The following is a 27635-nucleotide window of genomic DNA, read 5'->3' as shown; positions in this document are numbered from 1 at the left end:
TTTCTTTATTTATCTTTGACAAAAACTCAATACAGATTATTTTACCGAATTGAGACTGAGAGACATAGGCCAGATTGTAGGCCTATGTCTCTTTATGGCTATCTTGCTTCCATCTATCAAATATTGTGTAATAGCCTAGGGCTAGACCTATGTGCTTGTGCTGTCATTTCAACTGTTGCTTAATTCGATAGGTCACCAATGCCTTTGTAACACTTGATTTGCAGCTAAATGCACGTCGTCGTAAGGTTGCCAGTTTCGAGTCACCTTAACCCCCAGACAGGCTATTAATAAAGTACTTGTCTTTGTTGTTGTTTATTATCCAAATGTTACATCCCAAAAGTAACAAAAGTACAAGTAGGCTACATCTGTACTGTACTTTACTCGAGTAGCCTTTGTATTTTGGGATTGATTGATTGATTGATTGTTTGATTGATTGATTGATTGATTGATTGATTGATTGAATACTTTATTAACAGTTTGCAGGAGGAAAAGGCACAGGAAACTACAGTTCAATACAAGGTCTAAGGACCTAAGGATTAAACACCCAATTTGGCACCCCCAATTACTTGTTTCCATTGGGGGTCCATTGTACTCAATTGTACTCACATTTCAATGACAAATATTGCAATTTTAAAGGGATATTTCATCACTTTCAAAACATTTTTGGGTTATTTTATCGTCTACTGCAGGCTTATGTGAACACTCCTTGCTTGATTCAGTATTTAGATATTTATAGATAGATTGTAACTGCCGGTGACACAATAAAAGTACCCTAACTAAGCCTACAGGAAGTGTCAAAATAAGACAACACAAATAAACAAAGAAAAATAACAAACTTCAAAGTAAAGACATGACTGGAGTTGAAAGAACCAAGTGACACCGGCAGTTACATAGATAGTATTTAGATATTCATTTTAGCTTCCCCTTCCTATACAAACCCATTGTAACTTCAAACTATATTTTAACCATCATAAATTCATCAAAAACACCGTCCCCTTCACACTCAAATACTGGCCAGCATGATGCCGAATTAGGCCATTCACAACACACTGTGCATATGTACTGGCAACAAGACATTGCCCACAGACGGACATATCTTGGAAGGGGTGGGGGAGGGCAAGGGGGGATCTATAAAATAATTTAAATAAAGGCACAAATGTAAAAAAAAAAAATTTAAAATGTTGACTATACTGTTGAATGTCATTAAGTGCTATTCAATAAACAGAACTTAAAAAAAACCCCAAAAACACCGTCCTTGCTTCTGGTGACTCATAATTCCCTCCTAATACGTGAGGAGGCCATGTTCTTTTTATGACTTTTTAAAATTCTTTTTAATAACGTTTTTTTGGGGAAAAATGGTTTACTTATGATCCTAGAATAAATAGCAAGATCTACAAGATCACAACACTTTACAATGCCACGGGTTGTGAGATTGTAGATCTGCTATTTTCATTTGTTTTTGTGCGACACTGTTGTACAATGAAGAAAGTACTGTAGGGAATTAATTTACAATAAACAAACGCAAATTACAAATTGTTATCTTATTGCCTGAGTTTTACAGTTATTGCAATGTGACGTTGAGCAGAGCTGCCTATTCATATAGTGGTTATAGCATACAGAATCTATTTAGAATGGCTGTAACCTGTATCACTGCATTGTGTTCAACAAAAACTGTCTCACTGCTCTACAGTAGGCTATTCAACACAAGTTGTCTCACTGCTCTACAACACAGAGTGTTGACTGCAGGGTGATTCATTTATTTCTTAGTTTTCAATATGTCTGTTGGTATTCTCCCCATGTCAGCTAATTGCAAGATCATAGAATCCAACAGAACTGTTGTTTATAAAACGTCAAAACTGTTAAAATCCAACACATTATTGTGAACATCATTCATTGCATGTTGCATGGTAAGATGAAAACATCAAATAACTAGAAAAAGTGCCCTTCCGGGCACAGGTCTCCACCAGGAGGATAGGAGTGTGTGTGATGTTTGGCAAAATGTTTAGGAGGATGTTTTTTTTTATTTGTTTTTGCATTTTCTTCATTTTGTTGAGCCAGATCACTCATAGCATCTCTGAGGATAGAATTCTGGATGAGCAGGACATGTGCAGCATTTTGTACAAAACGGGCCACTCCTGAAAACTTTGGAAGGCAATCTTAGCCAATCAGTGTACAATCTGAGAAATCCAACAGACTCGTCTTGATCACATGACTACAGAGATCATGTGTACCGATTGCCATTTCTTCATACGCCTTTGATGGCAATTGGATGATTTGAGGCATTTTGTTCCAAAAATGTGTTTTGCAAAAATTAACCTGTTGGTGGCGCAATGTGAAAAGGGTGGGATATATTCCTCAGCCTAGTAAGAAAATGTGTGAAAGATTTCACGTAAATTGCATGCTGTGTTCATGATTTGAGACTATTGTTCAAAACGGGGCAATCTTGCAAACTGTGAAAGCCAATTATAGCCAATTAGGATGGAATATGAAATATCGGACAGATCCGACTTGAGCACATGACCATAGAGATACTGTGTAACTCTTTTTGGACAGAATCTGGAGGAGTAATATCCAAAAATGTGTTTTACAAAAGTCGGCCTCCTGGTGGCGCTATAAAAGGCAGATGCGGAAAATGCATGTCAAAGGTTTGTCCTTGGCCTCTAGGGAGTGTGCATGCAACGTTTCACGCAGATCGGTGCAGTTTTAGGTTAAAAATGTGAAAAGCTGCCTCATGGTGGCGCTATAACAGGCCGTTCTGGAAAATGTGGGGCAGAGGTTCATCGTTGGCATCCAGGGAGTGTGTGTGCAAAGTTTGGCATCGGCCGGGTTAACGGTGCCGGAGATTAGCTGTACACAGACGGACGGAAGGAAGGACGGACGGACGGACACACACACACACGGACGGAGTGCAAAACATACTCTCTCCCCATGCCTTCGGCCTGGTGGAGACAAAAACATGTTTCTGGTCTGCTCAGTCCCCTGGATGTTATATAGTCTGTTGCTGTTCACACACAAACGTGTTGCCAAGTAATATTTGGCAACACGTTCATTATGACGACAGCTTCGTTAAATCTGCTGATTACACCATAGTGACACACGCACGCACGCACGCACGCATGCACACACCACTTCCAAACAGTGATAGTATTTTATTTTATATATAGGTCTACTAAAATAAACAATCAGATAATGATTAGAAAGTGGACAGGTACAGTATACTACAACTCACACTTTACATCATTTAAGATATTAAAGTGAAAATCCAGGAGGCACTTTTACCTTTGTTACAGTAATAGAGGTGGATAGAGGTTATGGTTTGACCTCATTCCATGGGTTTGTTTGTACGGTGTATGTGTTTTTGTTTGTCTGTTATCAAAATAACTCTAGTATGGATGGCCGGATTTTCATAAAACTTGGTGAGAATGATCACTAAATAGCACTGTCTCCTCACAGCTAGACGCTCCCGGGCACCTATGACAACTCAAAGAAATGAGAAGACAAATTTTAAACTGGAACAATGTACAATTGAAGCTGATCAATGTTCTTTCTCCCGATTGGCTTAAATTGGCAACCCACCTGAAAGCGTATTTTCTGTTTATTAAAGAGGAGCATCTGGAGACCCCGCTCTGCTACTGACCAATCTATAGCAATGATTATTATCAGAATATAGAGCTTTGATTTTTTCACGAAAACCTTATTTGCTTTAGCCAAAAATATAATTTATGATACCTGTGCTGTGACTGTGAAAATTTATGTTGGGACATCTCACGGGATGTTCATGTTCCCCATCTCTTATGTACAATTCTACAGCTCTCTCTGCCGGGCTACAGGGACCTATAGGCTCCCACCTGTTGCACATGATTACAGTTCCTTCCTTATTCTCATCCCTTCTCCATTTGTAAAGTTTCCAAACATGAAACCTATGAATTTGAGTATGAGTTTATTGTGATGTGAATTAGCCTAAATGACTTGGCTCAAGCTGAAGCATTGTCATTCATTGGGTGATGCAGTTTTCTTTCACTGTTTTCCCTATGTTAGCCACTGCCTTGGCACCAGCTACTACAGCCTGTCCGCTAGAATCTGCTTCAGCCGCTGCTGCTGCGCCTAATTTACCCCCTATGCAACACCCACATACACCACCTATTATTGCTCCATATAGGCCGAAACTACGCCCAGCATCAGCGCCAGCAGCAGCTCCTACGGCAGCTCCAGCAGCACCACCCAGAAATTCATAAGTCAATACTTTTTCGCTTTTCTCAGCTTTCTCTCTTGCTTCTTGTTCATGTTGTTCTTTTATTATTTTCTTTGCTTCTTCCAGAGCCTCTCCTTCATATTCTTTCTTCAGCTCTTCCTCCTCTTTACGTCTATTCTGTTTGTTCCCTTTAAGAATGCTCTGTTTCTCTTCCTCTATTAGTTTCTCTGCTTCTTGGAACATCTCAGTGGTGTAGTGGCTTCCATAGACATATATACATAGACGCCTCATTTGCCGCTGCAGTTCATTGGAGCGACGTGTATCCCAATGAAGGCGGAAGTGCAGTGCTGAAGGCTTTTTTTTTTTAACAAATCTTTATAACAGTCATGACAATATACATTACAAAACAAGACAAACAAACAAACACAAACAACAAAGTTATTAACAATACAACATCAGAGCCAGGGGGGATTAGATTACTAACAGAAAACATTAAAAGAGTGAACACAAAGCAACAGTTCTCCGCAGCTTTCTTATTTAGAAGTGCTGAAGGCATTTGCTGAAGGCGACTGCGTCGCTGCCCGAATGACGTCACTCATGTGAATCCTCCATGTCTCTCGCTGTCACTCAAGTGACTACTGGCCAATCACAGCGCGTCTTTTCCGGGACTTATGTTACGCACGCGGAAGCTTGACAAGCTTCCGCTTTGCTTCCGCTATTCTTCGCAAGGAATGTCGGGAAAATAGTGCCTTCAATTTTGACACACGCCTCAGAGCCGGAAGGGGCGTCTATGTATATATGTCTATGGTGGCTTCCTCCATTCTTCAACACCATGCTGCTGATCTTCTCCAGCAGCTCAGTGACCTGAGATGGATCCTTGGTTTTGTTGCTGAAGACATGATAGCGACCATCACATTTTCTGACTAATTCTTGTAGTTTTTCTGGGCTCTTTTTCAAGAATACTTCAACTGATTCGTCTTCAAGCTGTTCACCATTAGTGAAGAGAATCATGGTGTAATCTTCTGACTTTTGGCCGAATGTTTCCTGAATCATTTCCACGGTTTTTCGCTCCTCTTCTTCAAATCTTCCCAGTTTGATCACATTCAGGAACACGTGGGGACCAGGAGCAGCAAAACAAACACTCTTTTTGATCTCTGTAAGGGTTGCATCTTCACTGAACCTGGTGTCAAACAAGCCCGGTGTGTCAACAACAGAGACCTTTCTACCATCCACTACACCTCTGGCCTTCTGACAGCTCAATGTCAGAGAGCCAGATGAAAACCATGATTCAAAAGCTTCAGAACCCAGGATGGTGTTTCCAGTGGCGCTCTTTCCAACTCCGTGCTTCCCAACCATCACAATCCGAACTTCTTCATCATTTTTTATGACACCTGTTGGATTAAATCCATATGATTATGAATGCTAAATATCTGATGTAATAACATGACATTATATTTACACAATTACAGTAATTAGAGATGAATAAATTACATATTTTCAACTTGCTTGTCTTGAAAAAGAAAATATATATTGAAACAACTAAAGGGTTATTTTGCTGTCATGTAGCAAGATACTGTACATACAGTACATTACCTTCACTTCTCCTGTTGCAGCTTGTATCTCCACTCATGGCTGGTTTTGAGGTTGTTTATTATATGAGAGAGAGAGAGAGAGAGAGAGGGAGAGAGAGGGAGAGAGAGAGAGAGAGAGAGAGAGAGGTTTTATTAAAACAATATCTGCGTACGAAGACAGGTGCATGATGCTCAATCTACAAGAAATTAGCTGAAATGGACATCCTATACAGTCATGTAGTCTGTGTTTCTTTCTGATTTTGAGTTTTTAGCTGAGTTTAATGGTTAATGGTTCATTAGAATGTCTACCCTACTTTCTATCCCTGCAGATTTTTTTCAGAAAGTCAGGACTGTCATCATGTATTGGTTGTCAGCTCCAAGTTTGTTTGCTACACTAGTTGTGTTCAGCACATTAAATAACTTTAACCACACCTTAACTAAAGGACTAACTGATTTGACATTTTGAGCAATTGTAGGTCAACTGAGTACCATTCATCCAGATCTTCATCTTTAGAGTTGTGATCTCATCATGCTTTTGTATGAGTGTGAAATATGTACACATTAGTAAAGTATAGCAATGTGAATGTGTACCATAAAGGTGATATTCAACGTTTAGAGGGTTAGTTTATTGGAGAGGACAATTCATGTCCCTTTCAAGACAGCAGGGACATGTCCTCCACACACCTACTGTATGTTTGTATTGGTCCCCAGTCTGTATGCTACTGATTGTTATTCTTCTCCACAAAATCAATGTATGTGCGCACAAATTTGACCATTCATTTAAACACAAGTGTGACAGTAATTTAGTCAAATCAAATATTAATTAATTGGTCACATTAACGCACTGTACATTTTTGCTACAGGGTTTAAAAACAATGGCATAATATAGCCAAGGTAAAACAAAACAAAATAGGTTAAGGTTAAGTCACATTTTCCTACAGTACAATGTCACTGTGTCTTACCTGCTTCAATATGTAAAAGCTAATGTAGGTCTGGAGAAACAGGACCGTTGTTGACTTCCTCAACAAGGAACTGACATGTCTCTCTAGTGTCTACCTGACCTTATGAATTCACAGATAATAGTATGCCCTCCCTTTACAATGGAGACATCGGAATCTGTTATGTGTTCAGACAGGTTGGGAGTGCTGCAAGATGCAGGGATAGATTTATTGCATGCTCATACGTGTGCAGTGAATTGCTGGTGCGTAAGTGTATACCTTTGAAGTGTAGTGTAATAAGTGTGCAATGATGTGGTGAATGACCAATGCCCGCACATGTCACACCAATTCTGGCAGCTTTTGGGTGATTGGCAGGCTGGCATTCCACAGCCATATAGGGTATAATTACAATACAATATAGACAGCCAAAAATAAAATGTAATTGCGACCGTACCTCATCTAACCCTGGATAGCCATACATGGAGAAGACTGGATCATCTAGCCTGGCTTGGCCAGCCTCATAGCGGGGATTCCCGCTATGAGGCTGGCCAAGCCAGGCTATGGATCATCACCTACAGGTAGATCTGCATATATAGAGCCGGTATACATCTGACCTCACGGACACCATGTTGATCTGACCTCATCAAACCCTTAGATCTCCATATATGGAGCTGATCTGTTCTGGCATTCCATATGTTGATCCAGCCCCACCCGTCATTCCTCTTCGATGTCTCCCTTTTGACTGATACCTGTCCATTCAAACTCTAGACGGGTCTGCCCCACAGTCATTAGCGCAGCCGCGCCCGGCAGCCAGCGAAAACTAGAGTTCTCAACAGGCCCGACTTGGGCCCTAACTGGGCCCTAACTGGGCTGGCCTGAGGCGCGCCTGGCCTTACTAATTAGCACACATTTTACGCCCTACCTGGTCTGAAAACGTCAATAAAAAAATAATTAATTAAGTCCATATGCGCATTCCCAGACCTGTTGTTTCAGCAGGACAGGGCGTCTTACTCGTGTATACTGAGACACAAAATGAGCAATGTATTAAATTAGCAAACACAAATATACAGAATATATTTAGAAGCTGTATCACTGCATTGTGTTCAACAAAAACTGCCTTAAGGCTCTACAGTAGGCTATTCAACACAAGCTGTCTCACTGCTCTACAACACAGACTGGGTGATGAATTCCGTTCTTACTTTATCCAACACAACTATACTATAAACATTCCATTTATAGTAACTGGTATGAGCGTCGAGCACACACATGCAATATACATTTCTTAATAATGATGACTGAACTAAGGGGTACACTATAGTCACTAGTGACTAGTGACTAGTGGGTACACTTCCCCTTCTTGAGATTAAAACTCCCTTTTTCTGTGGAATGTCTTCACCTCCAACTTCCAAGTAAATTACAACATGATGCCTCATACTGTAGGTCACCAGGTCATTTCATTTCTCAGCAAAAAATAAAAATAAAAATTTTACTCACTTTCCTATATATGTTTCTACCAAATGCAATTCTTTCACGGACCACCAGTGGTCCATGGACCACCAGTTGAAAACCCCTGCCCTAACGACACTAGTCTGTGCTGCTCAGGAAAACACCTGGATCAGCTCTTGGATACAGTACAAAATGAGCTTACAATATTAAATAAATGGTTCGACATTAATAAATTGTCACTAAATCTAAATAAAACTAAATTCATGATTTTCAGTAATAGATCAATTAACAGAGAGGCTAAAATTATGATAAATAATGTGGAAGTGTTTGAGAATAAATTCCTAGGTTTAATTATTGACAGTAAACTTAATTGGAAACAGCATATAAATAATCTAAGGACAAAGTTATCTAAAACCATTGCTATAATGTATAAAGCTAAACCTATTCTAAACCAGAACTCGCTATATATGCTGTATTGCTCCCTCGTACTGCCATACATCAATTACTGTGTGGAGGTATGGGGGAACAACTACAAAACAACTATCCAGACAATCTTTCTACTTAAAAAAAGCCATAAGAATTGTCACCCAATCTGATTATTACGCACCAACCAACGCATTATTCATTCAATTAAACACCCTAAAACTCCAAGATATAGTAGATCTAAATACCGCAATAACAATGTACAAGGCACACAATCACCTGCTCCCGAGCTGTATCCAAGAGCTGTTCTGGCCTAGAGAGAGCCGCTACAACCTAAGGGGCATTGCCATATTCAAACAAACAAACGCTAGAATAAACACCAAAGAGAGGTGCATATCGGTCAGAGGGGTCAAGCTGTGGAATGGATTGGATGACGAACTAAAACATTGTAGTACAATAAATCAATTAAACAAATTGTATAGATCAAAAATAGTAGATACATATAGAACATTGATATGATGTTTTGTTTTGTTTTCTTTGTTTTGTTTTGTTTTTTGTTGTTGTTTTTGTTCTTTTTTGTTCTGTCTTGTTCCTGTTCAATTAACTGTATCGTCCTGTCTTTCTTTGTTCTTGTTTTTTGTTGTGTTTGTTTGTTTTTGTTTTGTTTTCTTGTTTTTCCCTTCTGTTGTTTGCTTTGTTGTATTATTTTACCTATGAAAGCCATTTATATGTTACAAGGGTAGGCACAATAAGCTTAGGCTCCAGCCTACACCTTTTTGGTCAATGTTTCTTTTGCAAAAGAACACAAAGCAGGCACTGTATTAATCTGTTTTTTAATGACCAAAATAAATAAACTGAACTGAACTCTCTGGACCACAGGCTGCTACAAAAACATAACAAAAAAAACTTTAAGGACATTACATTTACATCAGTTTATGTGGGGGAAAAACACATTAAGTAGTCAGCCCACTCAACTTTAGTGAACTTATCTAAAGAGACAGACAGAGATTTGACAGCCCACTCAACTTTAGTGAACTTATCTAAAGAGACAGACAGAGATTTGACAGCCCACTCAACTGTACTGAAGTTATCTGAACAGACAGACAGAGATTCCTTTCATCATCTGAACATGTTATTTCATAGCAGACACCAGTCTGTTCTAATACAAACACATTTGTGTTCAGACATGTTGGGAATGTTGTGTAATATTATGTCATGTAAGATGCAATTGCTGTTATTTTCTCATGCTCATGTGTAGTGTAGGTGTAGGGAAAGGTTGGCCTACTGTGGACTGTATATTATTAAACTGATCTTGTACGATCATGAACCATCCTTCTCAGGTCATCTGGGAAAGGGCAAAAGGCCCTGATTTTGGCCCAGTACCGGCCCACCACAACCACAACCACAGCATGCAGATAGCAGCTGCTCTACCTCCCCGCTCCGTCGAGGCACACACAAACAAACAAGCCCAAATAACACCTGAAAAACATCCCTCCCATGTTTAGTTCTGATAATTTCCGTAATGATCGGTAAAAAAGTGACCCGTCCAGGCCTGGGGAAAAGTCTGCTGTGTGTCCCTAAAACAAAAATAAACGTGGGGATTCTGGGGAATCAGCATTTAGCTTCTATGCACCACATACAATATCTGGAACAAACTCCCAGAAAACTGCAGGTCTGCTGCTGCCACTCTTATTTGTTTTAAAACACAATTAAAACCTTTCTGTTTGCCGCTGCCTTTGATTGAGCTACTTTTCCTTTTCTTGTTTTTCTTTCTCTTCTGCACTGTAACTGTAAACTGTCTTTTTTCTTTCTTTTTAATTATTTTGTTTTATGCATCGTAATGTCATTGAATTCCTCTGTTGTTAAAAACTGCCTTGCATTGCCTTGCCAATTAACTAAAATAAAGGAGATAAAGAAAACTGGATGTAGGGAGGAAATATCAAATAGAAATGAGGCTTTAAAACAATGACTAACTGAAACAGCATATTGTGCTTTACAAAATGAACAAAAACAAACTCAAATGAAATAGAGAAAATGTGGTTAGTTTTCATCTTTGTCAACTCATTTCGTATAGTATATTGTCGCTGTCATTTTTCGACTTTTATTTATTTTTTAATAAATCAGTGCTATTGAACACCCTTACGACTGTGTGTGGGTTTTACAAATATTTAACTAATGAACTAAAAGTATTTAAAAGGTCCTTCTGACTGTCAGACAAACCATTTAACTCCAACTTGTGGAGTTAGCTGGTCCTCCATTGATTAGAATGACGACTTGAGCTGAACTTGGGTAAAGTAATAATAATAAAAGTAATAATAATAAGGACACATTCAAGTATCTGACTACGTATAAAGTCACCGTACCTGATGAGGCAGTATTGTGTTGTTCTAAAATAAGTTTTTGAAAAGTTCATATTTTGGATTGGTTTTGCCTGACAGCAGAGATATAGTATAGTATATCATATTAAGCGGATATGAAATCTACCTTCAAATGTTTTGTCAATAAAAAAAATATATATATTGCACCTTTTTGAATATTCCCACTGACAAATACCTCATATTTATTACAACACAAAACACTAAAACTAATAAAACCTAAAGTCACATGCACACATGCACACACGCAAGCACGCACGCACGCACGCACGCACGCACGCACGCACGCACGCACGCACGCACACACGCACGCACGCACACACACACACACACACACACACACACACACACACACACACACACACACACACACACACACACACACACACACACACACATTCTAGCACACTACTGTAAGTGTATTCTATATAGAATATTCTTTTGGTTAATATACCAAATGGTTACCTGATGTTCTTGTTGCACGAAGACTGTCAAAAGTGTCACTTCTTTTTTTCCCCTGTGGAGATATTCACGTCATGCAATACTTCCTTCTAGTTATACTGAGACAAACAGACACTGAGGAAGAGATAACAGCTCTCTGCTGCAGTTACACTATATTTATACAGTCTCCTCCTCTCCTCTCTTCCGCTCCAGCCTCTGGTGGTGCAGAAGTGGGGTCTTCTGTCCTGTCCTCAATGGCATTGGCCACACTTACTACAGTAAAAGTTGACTTTTTTACTTGGGTCAGTTTTGAATTGCAGTAAGTGCTCTTTGAGAGCGGTTTTGAAGGAGAGTAGGGATTAACATTCCTTTACGACTGTTGGTTGGGCGTTCAACATTTTTGTGGCATAGGAGAACAAATTTAACCCCTTGTTTGAGCCAAATCTGGGTTGAACATGATTAGTGGAGCTCCCTCTGGTGTTGGGATTATGGACGGCGTTGACATTTTGGAAGTTGTTTGTGCAGGTACATGGGTGTCTTTGTGGTGTAGCCAGCGTATCTAGACCAGGCCTATATTGCAAGTTGCTGTACTCTGTCCTCTACTCTGAGCCATGACAACCTATCAAAATGAGTAGGATGAGGTGAGTTGTAGGATAAGGCCAAGCAGTAGCCTGTTTGTTTTGGCATGTCTGGAGCCTTGTTTGAAAGGCCTTTGTGTTTGTGGTGCTATGGTAGTGCATGCATAGTCGAAGAAACCTTGAATGAGTGCTCCTGTTACATTGTCACCCACTTTAACTGTGAAACGGAGCCGTCGGCCTTGATGAGGTTTTTGACCCAAGGAGAATGGATTCGAGGAGGTGTAAAGATAGTTTGTTATCAGCGAGCCAGGTGCCGATTCTACCAAGTTCAGAGCTAAGGGCTTTTTCAACCTGCAATTTGTCCCAATCCAAGACCAGCAGAACCGAGTCATCTGCGAACAAGAACAAATTGCAGTCACAGGCTGATGTCATGGACTTTAGGCACAGTAAAATGCCCTAGAATGCTTCCTTGCTGAACCCCACAGCTCACTGAGGTGGGGGGGGGGGCAGCCTCCCAGATAATGCTGTAAAGACTTACTGTGTGTTCACTGTTCACGCCCCATAAACCCTTTTATATACTGCCTCAGTGGTGTAGACCAGTCTTTCCCAAAATAGGCACTAATGAATTACCATGTTATGACCTACAGTAAACAGTCATTTACACAAAATACATGTTTGTTTTATTCATGTAACACATTATAATGTTTCTTTATTCTTTATTATTTTTCCCCACATGGTTTCCTCCTCTTTAGGTGGTGACAGGTGATACCATCTCTAAGCTATAGATAGTTCCTTTACATAGTATTATGTGCAGCCTAAAACCAAGGCATTTAAACGCCCCCACATAGCATCTAGTGGGGGACCACAACCCAAATGTACTGTACATTGCATCAACAGTCAACACACACGTGAAGCAGTAAGCACGATTTTGATGTCGTTTTACATTTTCACCAATTAAATCAAATACTACAATTTCTGCATGTGCTAGCACAATTGTCTAGAGTAGCCTGTTGTGAACACTGTGATCTCTACTATTGATCAAATGAAACTCTACCAGGCAGCCGCTATGATGCCTGGTTTGTGCTGTACTCTCAGCTCCCAGACATTCACATCAATAGGTTTAAAGACTCGTTGGCCCCCACGATACACTAGCAGAATAATGCCTTTGACTCCACTCAAGCCAGCTCAGGTGCTCAGTGACGTCCCAGCCCACCACCGCAGATGTTGTGGGTTGGAATCCACCGTGGTGCATCCGGCTTTGTCGGGCGTCTATGGCAGGGGTTCTCAACCCGTGGGTCGCGACCCCTCAGGGGGTCGCCAAATTATTTTGGGTGGTCCCCAAATTATAAAAAAAAAAGAAAAGAAAAAAGGGTGTTTTTTTTTACTGAATGGCTGGAAAATGGAAATAAAGAGTTTACATGGTATAGTACATGCATACACCTCCCTAATGATTATATCTAGTTTCAGTATTTATTTATGGTGTATTGTCTCTATTATTAAGGTTAATGTAGCAGTCAATTTATATTGGGGTCGGGAGGGGGCGGGGCGGGGGTCCCGAGACATTGCCAAAGCATTTCTGGGGGTCCCCGGCCAAAAACGTTGAGAACCCCTGGTCTATGGTCTATGCGAACACAATCATCCCGTGCGCGGGGGAGGAAAGCATGGCAGGGAGAGTGATTTAGGGTCAGCAGGCAGGAGGAGTAAGAGGAGTAAGACGAAGGCTCTACGTCTACATCCTCCTGGTGGGAGATCTTCACTGGCAGGTGAGTCAGATGGATACAACAGCAGTGTTGAAATGATGTGTTCCTGTCTATCTAGAAAAAGCTCAATAGGCAAGGCATACATAGAAAAAAATAAATAGTGATGATCAAAAACGCCAGCTTTAAAATGTCTCCTTTTCATGCACTCTGCAGTAGAGACTGATATGGGACTGGGGGACATTGTTATGTAGGTACTGTACTGGCTATATATATTTTTTTTTGGGAAAGCATTTATTTCATACAACACAACATTTTCCATCATTCTTTTCATGCATACAATGTTATTTGTAACACCCCCCCCCCCCCCCCCCCAAAAAAAGGTCAGCCTTTTGGTTTCAGACTAGGCTGTGCCTGCACAGAATGTCAGAACACCCAGAGTAACTTTCTCACAGTAATCTGTAATTTACATCAGCTGACTTGATGTGGATCATTATTCACTGTGGCAGCACTTAGATCAGGGGTGGGCAACTGGCGGCCCGGGGGCCACATGCGGCCCCCACCTTCACTTAATGTGGCCCTCAGGTTAATGTCAGGATACTGATATAATATTGGTTTCAGCTGTTTACAATTCCACAACATGCAAACATGACCCGCTTTAATTACTTCAGTCTAAATTAGTAGCTCATTGCTCAACACAAGTATAATTAAAAGGCATTTGAAATTACATCAAAATGTTAATTTTCAGGATTCCAATTCAAAAAGAGCAAAAAATAATTAAAGATTTCAATTCGACGCTGCGACGCGTTTTGAGCTTGTAGATCGGCTATTTTTGCTACGACAGTAATATATGGCCCTAGGGAGTGAGTGTGGAAATATAGTGGCCCTCTCCATCGTCAAAGTTGCCCACCCCTGACTTAGATCAAACTACTTATTTTTGGCCAGTTATCACTCGACCTGGAGGCAAGACAGCACGTCTAATGTCAGTCATTGACTTCCTCAAAATGTGATACACCTCAGCTTAGATGGACAAAGAGTTATACATTATTGTGGGTTGAAAATAATTGGTGTTCTAAAATCTTAATGTCTGCACTAAAAAGAACAGTCTGGTTTTACATGTGTGGATAACCTGGTTCTTAGAAACTTTGAGCAACATGTGTCTTGGAAAACACGGACCTGAACAGAGCTGAGAAATGTCCCTGAATGATGACGTCACATCAAAGCATTTCATCAAGTGCAGCAAAAAAGAACCACCCCCAACATAAAAGAAAAACATGTTCAATTTACAAAACAATATATTACAAAGTAACAATACAAAGGCCGGCTGCATACTACAATACAACAATAAAAACTAGTCAACAGCTCAAAGGCTAAACTAGATGATCCTTACAAGCAGAATAAAAAAATAAAACAGTAATTAAATTCAGAGACTAAAGGTCCCCACACACAGAGCGCGTTTTTCGGATATTTAGCTGCGTTTCTCCATCGGGTTTCCGAAAAACGCGTCCAGTGTGCAACCACCTTAAATCAAAGAAATAAATATTATAGAAGGCACCATATATACATCTGACATCAAAGAAATGAATGTAAATACACATGATTTATAGACAAATCCACAGAGCGCTACCCTGTAGTTGCGCTTGACATCGCAGTTATGATTGCGCAAAGGTGAATTTGTCTATACAATGAGATCAATTCAGTTTTTGATTTGATACTCAAGTACTCCATGATATTGATCAATAGTTGACATTTTGACTGTCTTCTGGCTCTTTCTGGCAAGCTATTTTAGCTGAAAGCTAAAATAGCTGATCGACAAGCTCACACACGGTGAGCTTGTAGACAGGCTATTTTCACTATTTTAGAAACAAAAAGTTAAATGATAAGTTCTGGGTTAGTACCACCTCCTGAGAAGGGCCCAAATTAGGTTCTGAGAACCTTATCTGTAACCCAGCCATAACGTATGGAAACAAATCCAGAAAGATTAGTTATTGTAGTTGAAAAGAGACGATGAGAGGGTATGTGAAGGAATTTAAGAATTTCAGAGGTATGAATGTCAGTAAAATCTGAGGGATAGATAGATGTATTTATGAAGCAAACTAATACAATTACATAAGAGTTATTTAACTTTTGGTAGAACTTGAAACACTTGACTTTTGGTCACAGAAACTGGTTAAGAATGGCTTATCTCATTTTGAATTCATGGCCAGAAACTGTCCATTGGAGGTCAATAAATAGGGGAAGCATTCAAGTGATTGTCAGTCAGGTTACATTCAGGATCTAAATACTCGATTCTTTGGCACTACAGTAGCTCAAGCTGTAATGATGCATTCGTAGTTTATGGATTCTATTGCAACAGAAAATGATGATCAACAGAATGAATGAATGAATGAATGAATGAATGAATGAATGAATGGATGAATGGATGCATAGATGAATGAATTGAGCATGAATGGCTCCAATTGTACTTCATGATAATACCTGCTTTGAAGAAGTCAGATGGACCCTTTAAAGCATTTTGAACTGGTGGAACAGGAATGGAACAATGACCCCATAAAGAATCTCATTTCTTAAAAGGTTCTTTGAGAACAATTTTGTGCTTACAAATCTAGAAATACCACATTGGCGTTGCATGCCTCCCCCAGCCAGTTGCAGTTTACATCCATGTCTGTCCGTCCAGACTCATATACCTGCTGGTGACGGATTTGAAGGAATGTAATTACTGTGTTTTGTGAGGTCACAGTGATATTGACCTTTGACCACCTAGTCCTACTCACAAGTTAATCAGTTCATCCTTGAGTTCAAGTGGACATGTGTGCCAAAGGTCATGACATTCCAATAAGGTTCCTGGGTGACTGACACTTACTGTTTGCATTAGCCAATTTATTTAAGGCTTTTTACTTTTTCTACAAGTGCCTTGGTCTTCTTTTTTTGCATCTACTGTATACTGTCACCCAGTTGTACCAAAGAGAACCTTGTTGGAGATTTCTACTCTGGCCATTGGCCAAACAGATGCGCTCCTTCTTCTTTTTTTCTACAAGGTTCCTGAGGTGTCGCATTCAGTCATTTGGGACATATAGCCTACGGATGCATGTACGTTTAGACAGATGGACGGACAGATGGACAGATGGACAGATGGACAACACGAAAACATAATGCCTCCGGCCATGGCTGGCCATCAGCAGAGTCATAAACACATGTATTGTAAGGTGACACTGACTTTACCTTTGGCAACGTTTTTCTTACAGTTCATCCTTGAATCCAAGTGGACGTTCGTGCCAAATGTAATGGAATCCCTGAGATATCACGTTCACAAGGACGGACGGACAGACAGATATACTGTATACTGGGGACAAAAGTCAGTAGTTAGACTGACTATATTTAGTATATTACTATTGGTTAATTAATATTACATACGGTAGGTGAAAGAATATACAGTAAGCTGATAATCAAAGAACAATTTGATAAATGAGATCCTGATCTTACTCTATTCCTTGACCAATCCACCTGTCTGGTACTGTACTGTTACTGTATACCAGCATGGGGTATACAGTAAAGTCTGACCCGTAAGGGTCCATTTGGTTCCGTGTGCACATTCTCCAAGGATTGTTCTGTACAGTACAGCATGGGATGGGGTATACAGTAGCTGAACTGTTATTTCCTATCAGGTACTGTTTCTAAAATGATGCTATTTTCATATTGCTTCTGTGTGCCAGCTTAGAAGAACCTACTTAATTATGTATGGCAGATTCTTGTCTAAGTAGAACCCACTGAATTTAAAAATATTAACATCTTAAAATAAATAAAATAATGTCCATTGTCCTTACCAGAATCCAACGTATACCCAGTTCTAGGCAGTACCTAGCTCCTTTCGGAACCCTACGTTAAAGTTTCTGACATTTTGATGACTTTACGTAGGATTCCTTCTCGTCGACTTCAAGCGACGTGGTACGCAATCTGACTTACCATCTCCGACGGGTGTGCTGCGCTGTGGGTATGACGCTGACATATTCCAAAAGAAGCATATAAGAGCTATAGGAGACAACGAACCCTCTGACCCCTCCGCCTCCAGCACCGTGGCTGGCTACCTGCGACAGAGGCAGGAACGCGCAGATAGCCAGTTCCGGCGCTGGAGGCGGTACAATAGGATGTCATTAAGGAAGTCAAGGAAGGAAGGAAGAGAGCTGCCAAACGGTCTAACAAAGATTAAAAATACTTAACGGCTTCTCCGCCGTTCGCGGGGGGGTCAGAGGGTTCGTTGTCTCCTATAGCTCTTATATGCTTCTTTTGGAATATGTCAGCGTCATACCCACAGTGCAGACACCCGTCGGAGATGGTAAGTCAGATTGCGTACCACGTCGCTTGAAGTCGATGAGACCGGACCCTACGGGTTAGGGGTCCAAAGGAGCTCAACCCGGGGGTCCGGAGACGGGCTAGGCAGTACCCAGCACATGAATAGTCAATCAACTGATTAGATCAGTGGTTCTCAAAGTGGGGTCCAGGGACCCTCAGGGTTCCTTGAGGGGGTTCTAAATGGACCCTTACAGGTCTGTAACCTGAGAGTGTACAAATGTCTATTTGGCATTATTTGTACACTCTCAGAGTTATGGGCGTCCTTGAAATTAAAATGCTTGATGACCACTCGATTAAACGATCCACAAACGATCAGGGAAGCAAACGTCAGTCATCCTAAGCGGCGTGGCCGTTTGTTGTGTATCCGTTCTTCTCTGATTGGGTGAAAGGACTCGTCTCTTGGGCTGATTGGACGGCCAGCTTGTCTCGCTTCGCATTTTGCTTTGTCAAGTATCTGATGTGATAGATCAGGTAGCACGGCAACAGGAAGCCAGCCATTGAGAGGATGAGGAGGCCAACATTAATCTGTGGATTGGAGGAAAGAGCAGTTACCTCTTGCAGACTTTCTGTTGTATTTGTGTCATGATAATATAACTGACATGCAATGATACCTCTTGATATTTTGAAATGGCACAATTATGCACTCATTATAATTAATTTATTTTCATAGTGTTTTTACAAAGAAAGTGCTTTACAGAGCAAGGTTAAAGAGCAGCATGATACCAATAAGAGATAAAACAACAGCATAAAACCAGCGGATATTAAATAAAATAAAAACAAAAATAGCAGAACAAACACTGATAAAGTCAACAACAACACTAAAACGGTCAAAGATACTAAGAAAAGGACCTGGTAGTGAGGCGGCTTTTAGGAACAACCTGAGGATCTAAAAGGCTCATAAGGGGGCAGCATAGCTTAAATACTGTATTACTGGGAGCCTGTCCATTCAGGACATCAGTAAAATCATTCTGAAAATCTATTCTTCAACTAACAGGTAAACCAGTGGAGAGCAGCTAAGATGGGTGTACTAGAGACACGTCTCAAATATTGTGCGTGCGTGCTCGAGCGTGTGTGTGTGCGCGTGCGTACGTGCGTGCGTGCGTGTGTGTGCATACCCAGTAAGGGTCTCCTTGGAAGTGACCCAACATGAGCACGAAGAGCGGCTGTTGCAGCAGTGCAAACACTGCACTGACTGTGGACTGCAGGCCTGTCAACGTCCCAAAGTGGTTGGCTGGATACCTGCAAAAAGCAAGGTGGGCTTTTTAACTCTGTGCTTCTCAAAGTGGGGTTGGGGGACCCCCAGGGGTCCTGGGGGTCTTTCTACAAAAGATGTGAAAATTGTGGAATATTTTCTAACCAAAATCTCCCTGGCACAATTATCTTTGGGGGCTGAAAAACGGACAAGAACAAGAAGGGGTAACATTTGACATACACATCTTTGTAGAGTGATTTGACATACAAATCACTGCACAAACTAAATTATCTCAGAGGGCACAGCTGCTAGTATGCGAGGAAATAAAACCTTTTTATTTCATGTTTTCATGTTTGAAAACATGTTTAAAGCAAAGCACCCTTTTACAGAATTGGACATGTGGGCAGTATTATGCGTGTCTTAAGTACCAGGTCTTATGACTTAACTTAAGACCTGGAGGCGTGGTCAATGTTGTTTGGCCACTCAGAATAGCCAAATGGCATTGATCACGCCTCCAGGTCTTAAGTTAAGTAATAAGACCTGGTACTTAAGACACGCATAATACTGCCCACAGTATGTCCTACGGCGAGATGAAGTCTGTGGCGGACGGACAGGAGTTGTGGGTTACTTACACTGCAGCATATAGACCACGGACAGGAGTTGTGGGTTACTTACACTGCAGCATATAGACCACGGACAGGAGTTGTGGGTTACTTACACTGCAGCATATAGACCTCCAGCACAGGAGTGGATGAACCCTCTCACAATGGTATGGAGCACATATGCCACCAACTTGACAGAGAGACAGAGACAGAGGTCAATGTAAGTGCATTTGTGTGTGCATGTGTATTTACAGTACTGCATATCAAGAAAAGGTTAAAACAAATATCTATCTACAGTATTTATATGTATCTATAAATCATTCAATTCATGCTAATATTTATATTCAGATAAGATAGAAAGGTTTGCACTCTAAAGTCTAAAGGTTCACAGAGGCTAAAGACAGGTACGCACGAGAGGCCAGCATCGTGTTCATTTTCTTGAAGGCCCTGCGGGCTCAACAGTGACGGTAAACAATGGGCTGATTGATATCAGCTTCATCACCCTTTGTTACATCTAATAGGCCCACTGCCTACTTGTAGCCAACATGGGCAACAGTGTTGTTGATTATGGTCTGAGGACCCAAACATCCACTCTCTGTGTAACTTTATCACCAGCCTCAACGTCCGTCTGTCAGTGTGTGAGCTTTTCTATTATTCATATTCCTTGTGCTGGTATTTTCCGTTGTGTTTCCTACCTGTAACTGCAGGTTGTCAATCAAGGAGATGACTCCAAAGGCGATCAGCAGTAGATTGGTGAAGACGAACGCTCTGAGGGCGTTGGTCAGTTTCTGGATCTTCCTGTCTCTCTTTGGGGGACCCGAAGAGCTGAAGGGAACAACGGTAAACACATGTAGAGGTTACGGGAACGTGCCTACAGGTTCCCTCAGCCCTGTGTTACCTCAACCCTAACCCCAAACCCCAACACTTCCCCGATGCTAAATATGAGAGAACACAAACTCAGGCTGAGGAACACAGACATTTTTTTTAATACTGTTTTTATTAGGCATTTTGTATATGACATAACTACAGAATATCTTTGACAATGATAATGAGTAATAATAATGACAGGTGAACACAGACATTTTTAGCTAAAGACACAGCTGGCGCGGTGGCTCAGGGGTAGAGTTTCCGCGGATGGTAACCGCAAGGTCGCCAGTTCGAACCCGGGCTCCCCCAGAGTTAGTGTCGAAGTGTCCTTGAGCAAGACACTGAACCCCTAATTGATCCTGATGTGCTAGTTGGTACCTTGCATGGTTTCCGCCGCCATCAGTGTATGAATGCGTGCGTGAATGGGTGAATGTAATGCACAATCTATGTAAAGTGCCTTGGATAAAGGCGCTATATAAATGCACCATTTACCATTTACACACCTCTTTAGGTTAGCCTTCTCTTAGCACTTTTTTTTGTTCATTATGTTTTATTTGTTTGTTTACTATTTTAATCCTATGAAGAAAAAAAATCACACCCGTGTGAACTGAGTGGTGTAAGGTCTTATATAGACTGATCAGCTGTGGTCTGACGTAATGAAATCACACCCGTGTGAACTGGGTGACCATAGCAACCGTGCTCATTTTTTGAGCACAGACAGACTAACAAAGCCAGTTGTACGAGTGGTTTACACCACTCAAAAATCCTATGAAAAAGTGCTCTCAAGACACTTGCCAGAGCCCTCATTCAATACCACTTTGACTATGCTTGCACCTCTTGGTTAATTCCATTTGCACTCTCTCTGAATTAGAGACTGGACCTTTTTATATACATTTTTTACACTTAAATATGGGACAGCATTAAAATTTGATCTGTTTGATCTGACCCCTCTTCATCTGCTCCCATCGACCCTTTTGTCTCAACCAGTGATGTAAATAGGCTGCGTTTTGCGTCCCAAAACGCACTTTATAGTTTTGGGCCGCAACCTCCGCTCAACCTCTGCGCCACACGGTAACTCTGCCATTCTCAACCGTTTCGGACGCGACGCGGCACGCCGGAACCGGACCGGCCCCCTGGGCGTGTTCCTGGGGGTCTGGAACATCCCCCTCCCCCCCGCCCCGCGAACCCCCACACGGAGTTGCACCACTCACTTCACACAGGTGTGATTTTTTTTGGGACTCATAAAAACATTTTGGGACTCATTTGAATGACCACCTGTGCATTGAACACCTATTTACATCACTGCTCAACTAAATCCTAGTCAATAAATAGACGCCATACCCGCTTTCTGGATGTGTGCCGGCCTTTTCATCCTCACACTCCTTCAGCTTCCAGTCCATGATATAGCCAATCAGCGGACAGGTGAGCAGACACAGCAGCTGGAGCGTCCCGAAGATAGATGAATAGAAACTGACTGGGGAGACACAGAGACATGAAGATACATGAATAGAAACTGACTGGGGAGACACAGAGACATGAAGATAGATGAATAGAAACTGACTGGGGAGACACAGAGACATGAAGATAGATGAATAGAAACCGACTGGGGAGACACAGAGACATGAAGATACATGAATAGAAACTGACTGGGGAGACACAGAGACATGAAGATACATGAATAGAAACTGACTGGGGAGACACAGAGACATGAAGATACATGAATAGAAACTGACTGGGGAGACACAGAGACATGAAGATACATGAATAGAAACTGACTGGGGAGACACAGAGACATGAAGATACATGAATAGAAACCGACTGGGGAGACACAGAGACATGAAGATACATGAATAGAAACTGACTGGGGAGACACAGAGACATGAAGATACATGAATAGAAACTGACTGGGGAGACACAGAGACATGAAGATACATGAATAGAAACTGACTGGGGAGACACAGAGACATGAAGATAGATGAATAGAAACTGACTGGGGAGACACAGAGACATGAAGATAGATGAATAGAAACTGACTGGGGAGACACAGAGACATGAAGATACATGAATAGAAACTGACTGGGGAGACACAGAGACATGAAGATACATGAATAGAAACTGACTGGGGAGACACAGAGACATGAAGATACATGAATAGAAACCGACTGGGGAGACACAGAGACATGAAGATACATGAATAGAAACTGACTGGGGAGACACAGAGACATGAAGATACATGAATAGAAACTGACTGGGGAGACACAGAGACATGAAGATACATGAATAGAAACTGACTGGGAAGATGTCGTGATGTCGTGCTTGTGCTCGTTTCATGCACACGCCCGCTGGCGACTAGACCTGGATTGTGGTCAGATTTTTTTCACGCTACGCGGCACACGCCCCTCATGTGCCTGCACTCGCTCCCCGTCTGAAACGGCCTTAAAGCATAACTGACATAGTAATGATATGATAATGATAGTAATGATATGTCTATATAGACCAATACTGTTGTATGACTACGACTACCCAGTCCATCTTACCTTTCTCAACAGAATCCAACTCCATCTCTTCAGACGCTGAAACAGAAAACACAGAGCTTAACCACTTAAACCCTCAATTCTTAGTAAAAACAAACTTGAGTTACTTACGGCATATTTTTCCCATCTACGCCAAATCTCTTCACCAAAAATAGCTGATTTACAAGCTCACTCTAAGCTTGTATATCGGCTATTTTTGTCAAATGTCCCCCCCCCCCCCCCCCCCCCTTTTTTTGGGTATTACAACTTTCACCCCACTAGATTTCAAGGACAAATATTGCACTTTTGACTCCACTACATTTCTAGGAAAGGAAAAAGTATATCATGAATTAACCACTAATTTCAAATATAGTGAAAATAGCTTGTAGATCTGCTATATATCACTATATATCATTTTCATTTTTTCACTTTTTTGGGGGGAAATGTCTAAAATTCAATACAGCCTGAAATGTACTTTGTAATGTTTTACTTTGAATTACTTAAATGTTTTTAAATGCAAATACTCCAGTACTTTAAGTCAAGTACACAATTGATAGAGCAACTTTCACTGATAATATAAAAGCAGTAATACCAGGAGTATCTATACTTTGATTCAAGTATTGGAGTTGAGTAGTTTTTTGTCCACCTCCTCTGATAAACATTATGAAGGAGTTTCACCGGGAGAGCTCAACAAGCCTGTTTTTGACTTGTTTTAGGCATTGAAATGTGGGTCTTACGTTTTGGGTTCCCATGGGTGACCAGGAACTCCACCATCTTGTTCATGGCACCCATGAAGAAGATGAGCCTCAGCTGGGTGATCGCCATGGTGACGAGGCTCCACAACAAGATGGGAGAACACACCGAGCGAAAGAGTGTCTGAGAGTCTGTGGAGAGAGAGGGGAGGGGGGGTGGGGTGGGGGGGGGGAGAGTGTGTCAGAGTGAGTAAGTGTGAAAGAGTGGCAATGACTTGATGAGGACAAACATACAGTGAACAGTGGGAAAACGCTACACAAGCATCCGTTTTGATTGGTACCTGATGTTTCTCTTGCGGATCATACACAGTCAAATCCACAGTAAAATACATGTATTTATTATTAATATCAAGAATTAAATTAACATTGGACATCCGCTTGCCTCTGATAAAGCACTTTGTATCAAGTACTACTTAGTTCTACTGGGATAGAAAAGATAAATGTCCCTCTGGTCCGTATTAAAGTACTATTTAAAGTTTAAATAGTACTTTAATACGGACCAGAGGGACATTTATCTTTGGCCTGGAGGGTTTAAATTTTAAACCCTCCAGGCCATTCCACTTGCCCACTTGGGCCAGTAAAATGAATACCTTGAGTACACTCGTGTGAAGTGCCCACCGTGGCTGCCACATGACGTCACGGGGGGAATGCAAACATAAAACGTTCATAAACTTGGCTAGTACAGTACTACAGTACTTAGTTCTGCTGTATAATGATGGTTAGCCTGGTGACAGTGTATAGTTCTGTTGTATAATAATGGTTAGTTACCCTGGGATCCAATGGGGGAGGTGGGCTGCTGGCACTCAAGCTGTGTGGCTCCTCCCACAGGGTCCTCCGTGACACTGACGTGGGCGTACATCTTGTCCCCGGTCACACAATCATCCAGAACAATATCACTCTTCTTCGCCTTTTGACTGACCAGCGAGAGGGAGGGAGGGAGAGAGAGAGAGTTCATTCCTGTGTTCCTGAACAGGCAGCAAGCATACTGCCACCGCGAGGATACTCCTCCTGCCACAAGACTGTCTTCTGACAGGTGCCACCCCAGCCCGTAGTAGTTTTAGCTGTGACTAATCCTCCCTGCTCGGCTTCCCTCCCCTCAACACGGGCCTGATGCACCGCGGTGGATTCAAACTCCTAGACCCCGTGGCGGTGAGCAGGTACTTTGCCACTGCACCACCCGAGCGTGGGGATTTTGGTAAACTTTACACTTGATTTAAATCATCATGATATGCGTTTAGTAAATTATGGTCCCGTTAATTTTAAAATGAATAAAGTAGGGTATGTTTCTAGGCTTTCTGCTGGTTCTACCGAGTGAAGACCCGCCTTTCGCAGCGGTTTCAGCCAATAGCATTATTTATGTTTGCATTTTGAACTGGTCTGTAGAAAGGAAGCAATGGTTATTATAATAGCTCTGTGCGTAGGTCGTACAATCAAAATTGAGATGTGCTCATGACAAAGAAAACACACTGACTGGTATCTGGCGTCCTCTGGCTCCGGGAATGACTCTGCTGGCCAGTTGAGGAAGCAGTTGAAGAACACCACGCATGCTCCCCCTGTCCACACCCACATGATGACACGGAATGACACGCCCAGGTCATAGATCATCTACAGAGATAGAGAGAGAGTATAGGAGAACATTTCTCAGTGCTAATTTACGAAATTGTAACTCTGACTTGGAGAGGGTAAATGCACAAAAATGAGAGTTAAATTAATATTGAATACTGTATAATACAGATTTTACTGTGCGAGCGAGCGAGTACCTTGACACCAGGGAAGGTGACTGCTGAAGATGCGTAGGAGCCGATCATTAGGGACAGTATGGTGGAGCGGACATTCCCAAACATGGTACACAGCTACACCCAGAGAGAGAGAGACAGACAGACAGACAGACAGACAGACAGACAGACAGACAGACAGACACATCAATACAACAAATTACACAGTGCTGCTCAATGTGCACAAAAACATAACTGGGAACTGCTGGTCGAACCTGCTCCATTTATAGCAACACTGTGTTCGTTTGACACATGAAAAGGCCAGTGTAGACAGCTCTGGTACAACATAGCTTCGTTCCCATTGAATGTTTGGTCCAGAGTGACAATGCAACACAGTGTCAGCAAGCATCAACATTTAACAAACCGTACAAACGTGGTCAAATGTTCAGTGTTGCTGTAAGGATTATTTTATACACCTGAGTCACCTGAGTATGGATAAGTTAACAAATGTACTACACAGTGTACACAATGATTGCATTGGTTCATTGGTTCAACATAAACAACCGAGAAAGCCCTATAGGGAACACACAGTAGTGAGAGCCCCTGTAGGGAACACACAGTAGCTGCTGTGGATTCGGCAGGGGGGGGAGTCGGGTGCACTTTGAGCACCGAACCACCAGGTGTCAGTATTGATTCTCCAAGACATTGGACGACAGGACTGCTGCTGAGCTACAGGACCATTTAGTGCAAGCACATACACATACATGCACACATTCCGATCTCAGCTGTGACACATAGCAGCAGAGACACACGCTGGCCCCACGGTGGACACTGACACAGTGCTCTATATTCAGAGGTGCTGAGTCAGCATTATGATGTCATAATAACAAACATACTTTACTTTATGTTGTCATGTCATTTGAGTCTAACTGTGTATTGTATACCCTTTTTGCTCTATTGGCTCTCTCTGTCTCTGTCTCCTTGTCCACCAGGAGGATAGGAGTGTGTGTGTGATGTTTGGCAAAATGTTTAGGAGCAATATAAACGTGTGTGTGTGTGTGTGTGTGTGTGTGTGTGTGTGTGTGTGTGTGTGTGTGTGTGTGTGTGTGTGTGTGTGTGTGTGTGTGTGTGTGATGCGGCTTGTCTCCCTTGCACACGCGCACACGCACACACACACACACACACACACACACACACACACACACACACACACACACACACACACACACACACACACACACACACACACACACACACACAAGCGTTGCGTCAGCCTCGTCACAGGTGTCCTTGTCACAGAGGTTGCAAGGGGGTAAATGAGGAAAGAGGATGTCATGCGTCATGGGTTTGAACTCGAGACACTGTTTGTGAGTCCATTTGTGTCCGTGACTCCGTGAGGCTTGTGTACGTAAGCTGGCCGAACCACTATATTGACTAGAATGACCCCCAACAGCTGAGTCTGCTATATGCATCGCTGTACAGATCTGCTCTTACCATGGCTGTCTATACAGGGAAGAGGGTGGTTTTGTATGAATTTGCCCTGTATGTTGAAACCCATGAAAGAAATATAATAGAATATAAGGTTGTTTTTTTTTTACCCGCATGTAAAGACAGTATAAAGGTTATGAATGAGGTTAGTAATACGTACTGTAGGTAAATTTTTATCACAGAAAAATAATGAGTGTTATATAAGTGTTAAAATGGCACTAAAAGGGCCCATTTGGTCCCGGTTGTATGCAGCGGTCAATTCAAATCAAATTTAAATAATTAAAATAAGAAATAAAGAACACTCTAATTTCAGTCTAGAATCTGACGCCACCATGAAAACATGCAAATTCATTTAAATACTTCAAGTTACCATGTGCATCTAACTAGCAGTTTGGTGTCGCAATGCGGTGGGATGTTGGACACTCAAGGGTGTCCGTGGAGTACACCAAACAGCTAATCTTCCAGCTAACAACGTGTCACACTGCTATGCAGTGT

The 27635-nt window shown here is 41.6% G+C and overlaps 2 protein-coding genes across 2 annotated transcripts in view; both read right to left on the bottom strand.

The window, feature by feature from the left end:
• Nucleotides 1-4059: 4059 nt before the first annotated feature.
• On the bottom strand, nt 4060-6794 carry LOC306921175 (GTPase IMAP family member 9-like; the record flags this gene model as incomplete). Its single annotated transcript, XM_079498287.1, has 4 exons — nt 6726-6794; nt 5786-5824; nt 4955-5583; nt 4060-4104 (listed from the first exon to the last, which is right to left on the bottom strand). Exons 2-4 carry the CDS (start codon nt 5820-5822, stop codon nt 4060-4062), a joined length of 711 nt encoding a protein of 236 aa, XP_079354413.1. The 5' UTR covers nt 5823-5824; nt 6726-6794.
• Nucleotides 6795-13582: 6788 nt separating this feature from the next.
• Nucleotides 13583-27635, bottom strand: part of slc43a1b (solute carrier family 43 member 1b) — a 33748-nt gene continuing 19695 nt past the window's right edge. Inside the window, exons 6-17 of the mRNA XM_079499630.1 lie at nt 25698-25790; nt 25409-25542; nt 24706-24851; nt 23923-24069; nt 23210-23245; nt 22014-22146; nt 20501-20630; nt 19922-19995; nt 19127-19250; nt 18103-18536; nt 14579-17519; nt 13583-14172 (exon numbers count right to left, since the gene is read on the bottom strand). Coding sequence (XP_079355756.1) covers nt 18348-18536; nt 19127-19250; nt 19922-19995; nt 20501-20630; nt 22014-22146; nt 23210-23245; nt 23923-24069; nt 24706-24851; nt 25409-25542; nt 25698-25790 — 1206 coding nt within the window. The 3' untranslated portion in view covers nt 13583-14172; nt 14579-17519; nt 18103-18347. The remainder of the gene's footprint in view (nt 14173-14578; nt 17520-18102; nt 18537-19126; nt 19251-19921; nt 19996-20500; nt 20631-22013; nt 22147-23209; nt 23246-23922; nt 24070-24705; nt 24852-25408; nt 25543-25697; nt 25791-27635) is intronic.

This window comes from Electrona antarctica (assembly GCF_951216825.1).
Source record: "Electrona antarctica genome assembly, chromosome: 4".
In the NCBI taxonomy this organism is placed as follows: Eukaryota; Metazoa; Chordata; class Actinopteri; order Myctophiformes; family Myctophidae; genus Electrona; species Electrona antarctica.
This window is presented reverse-complemented; position numbering and strand designations above follow the sequence as displayed.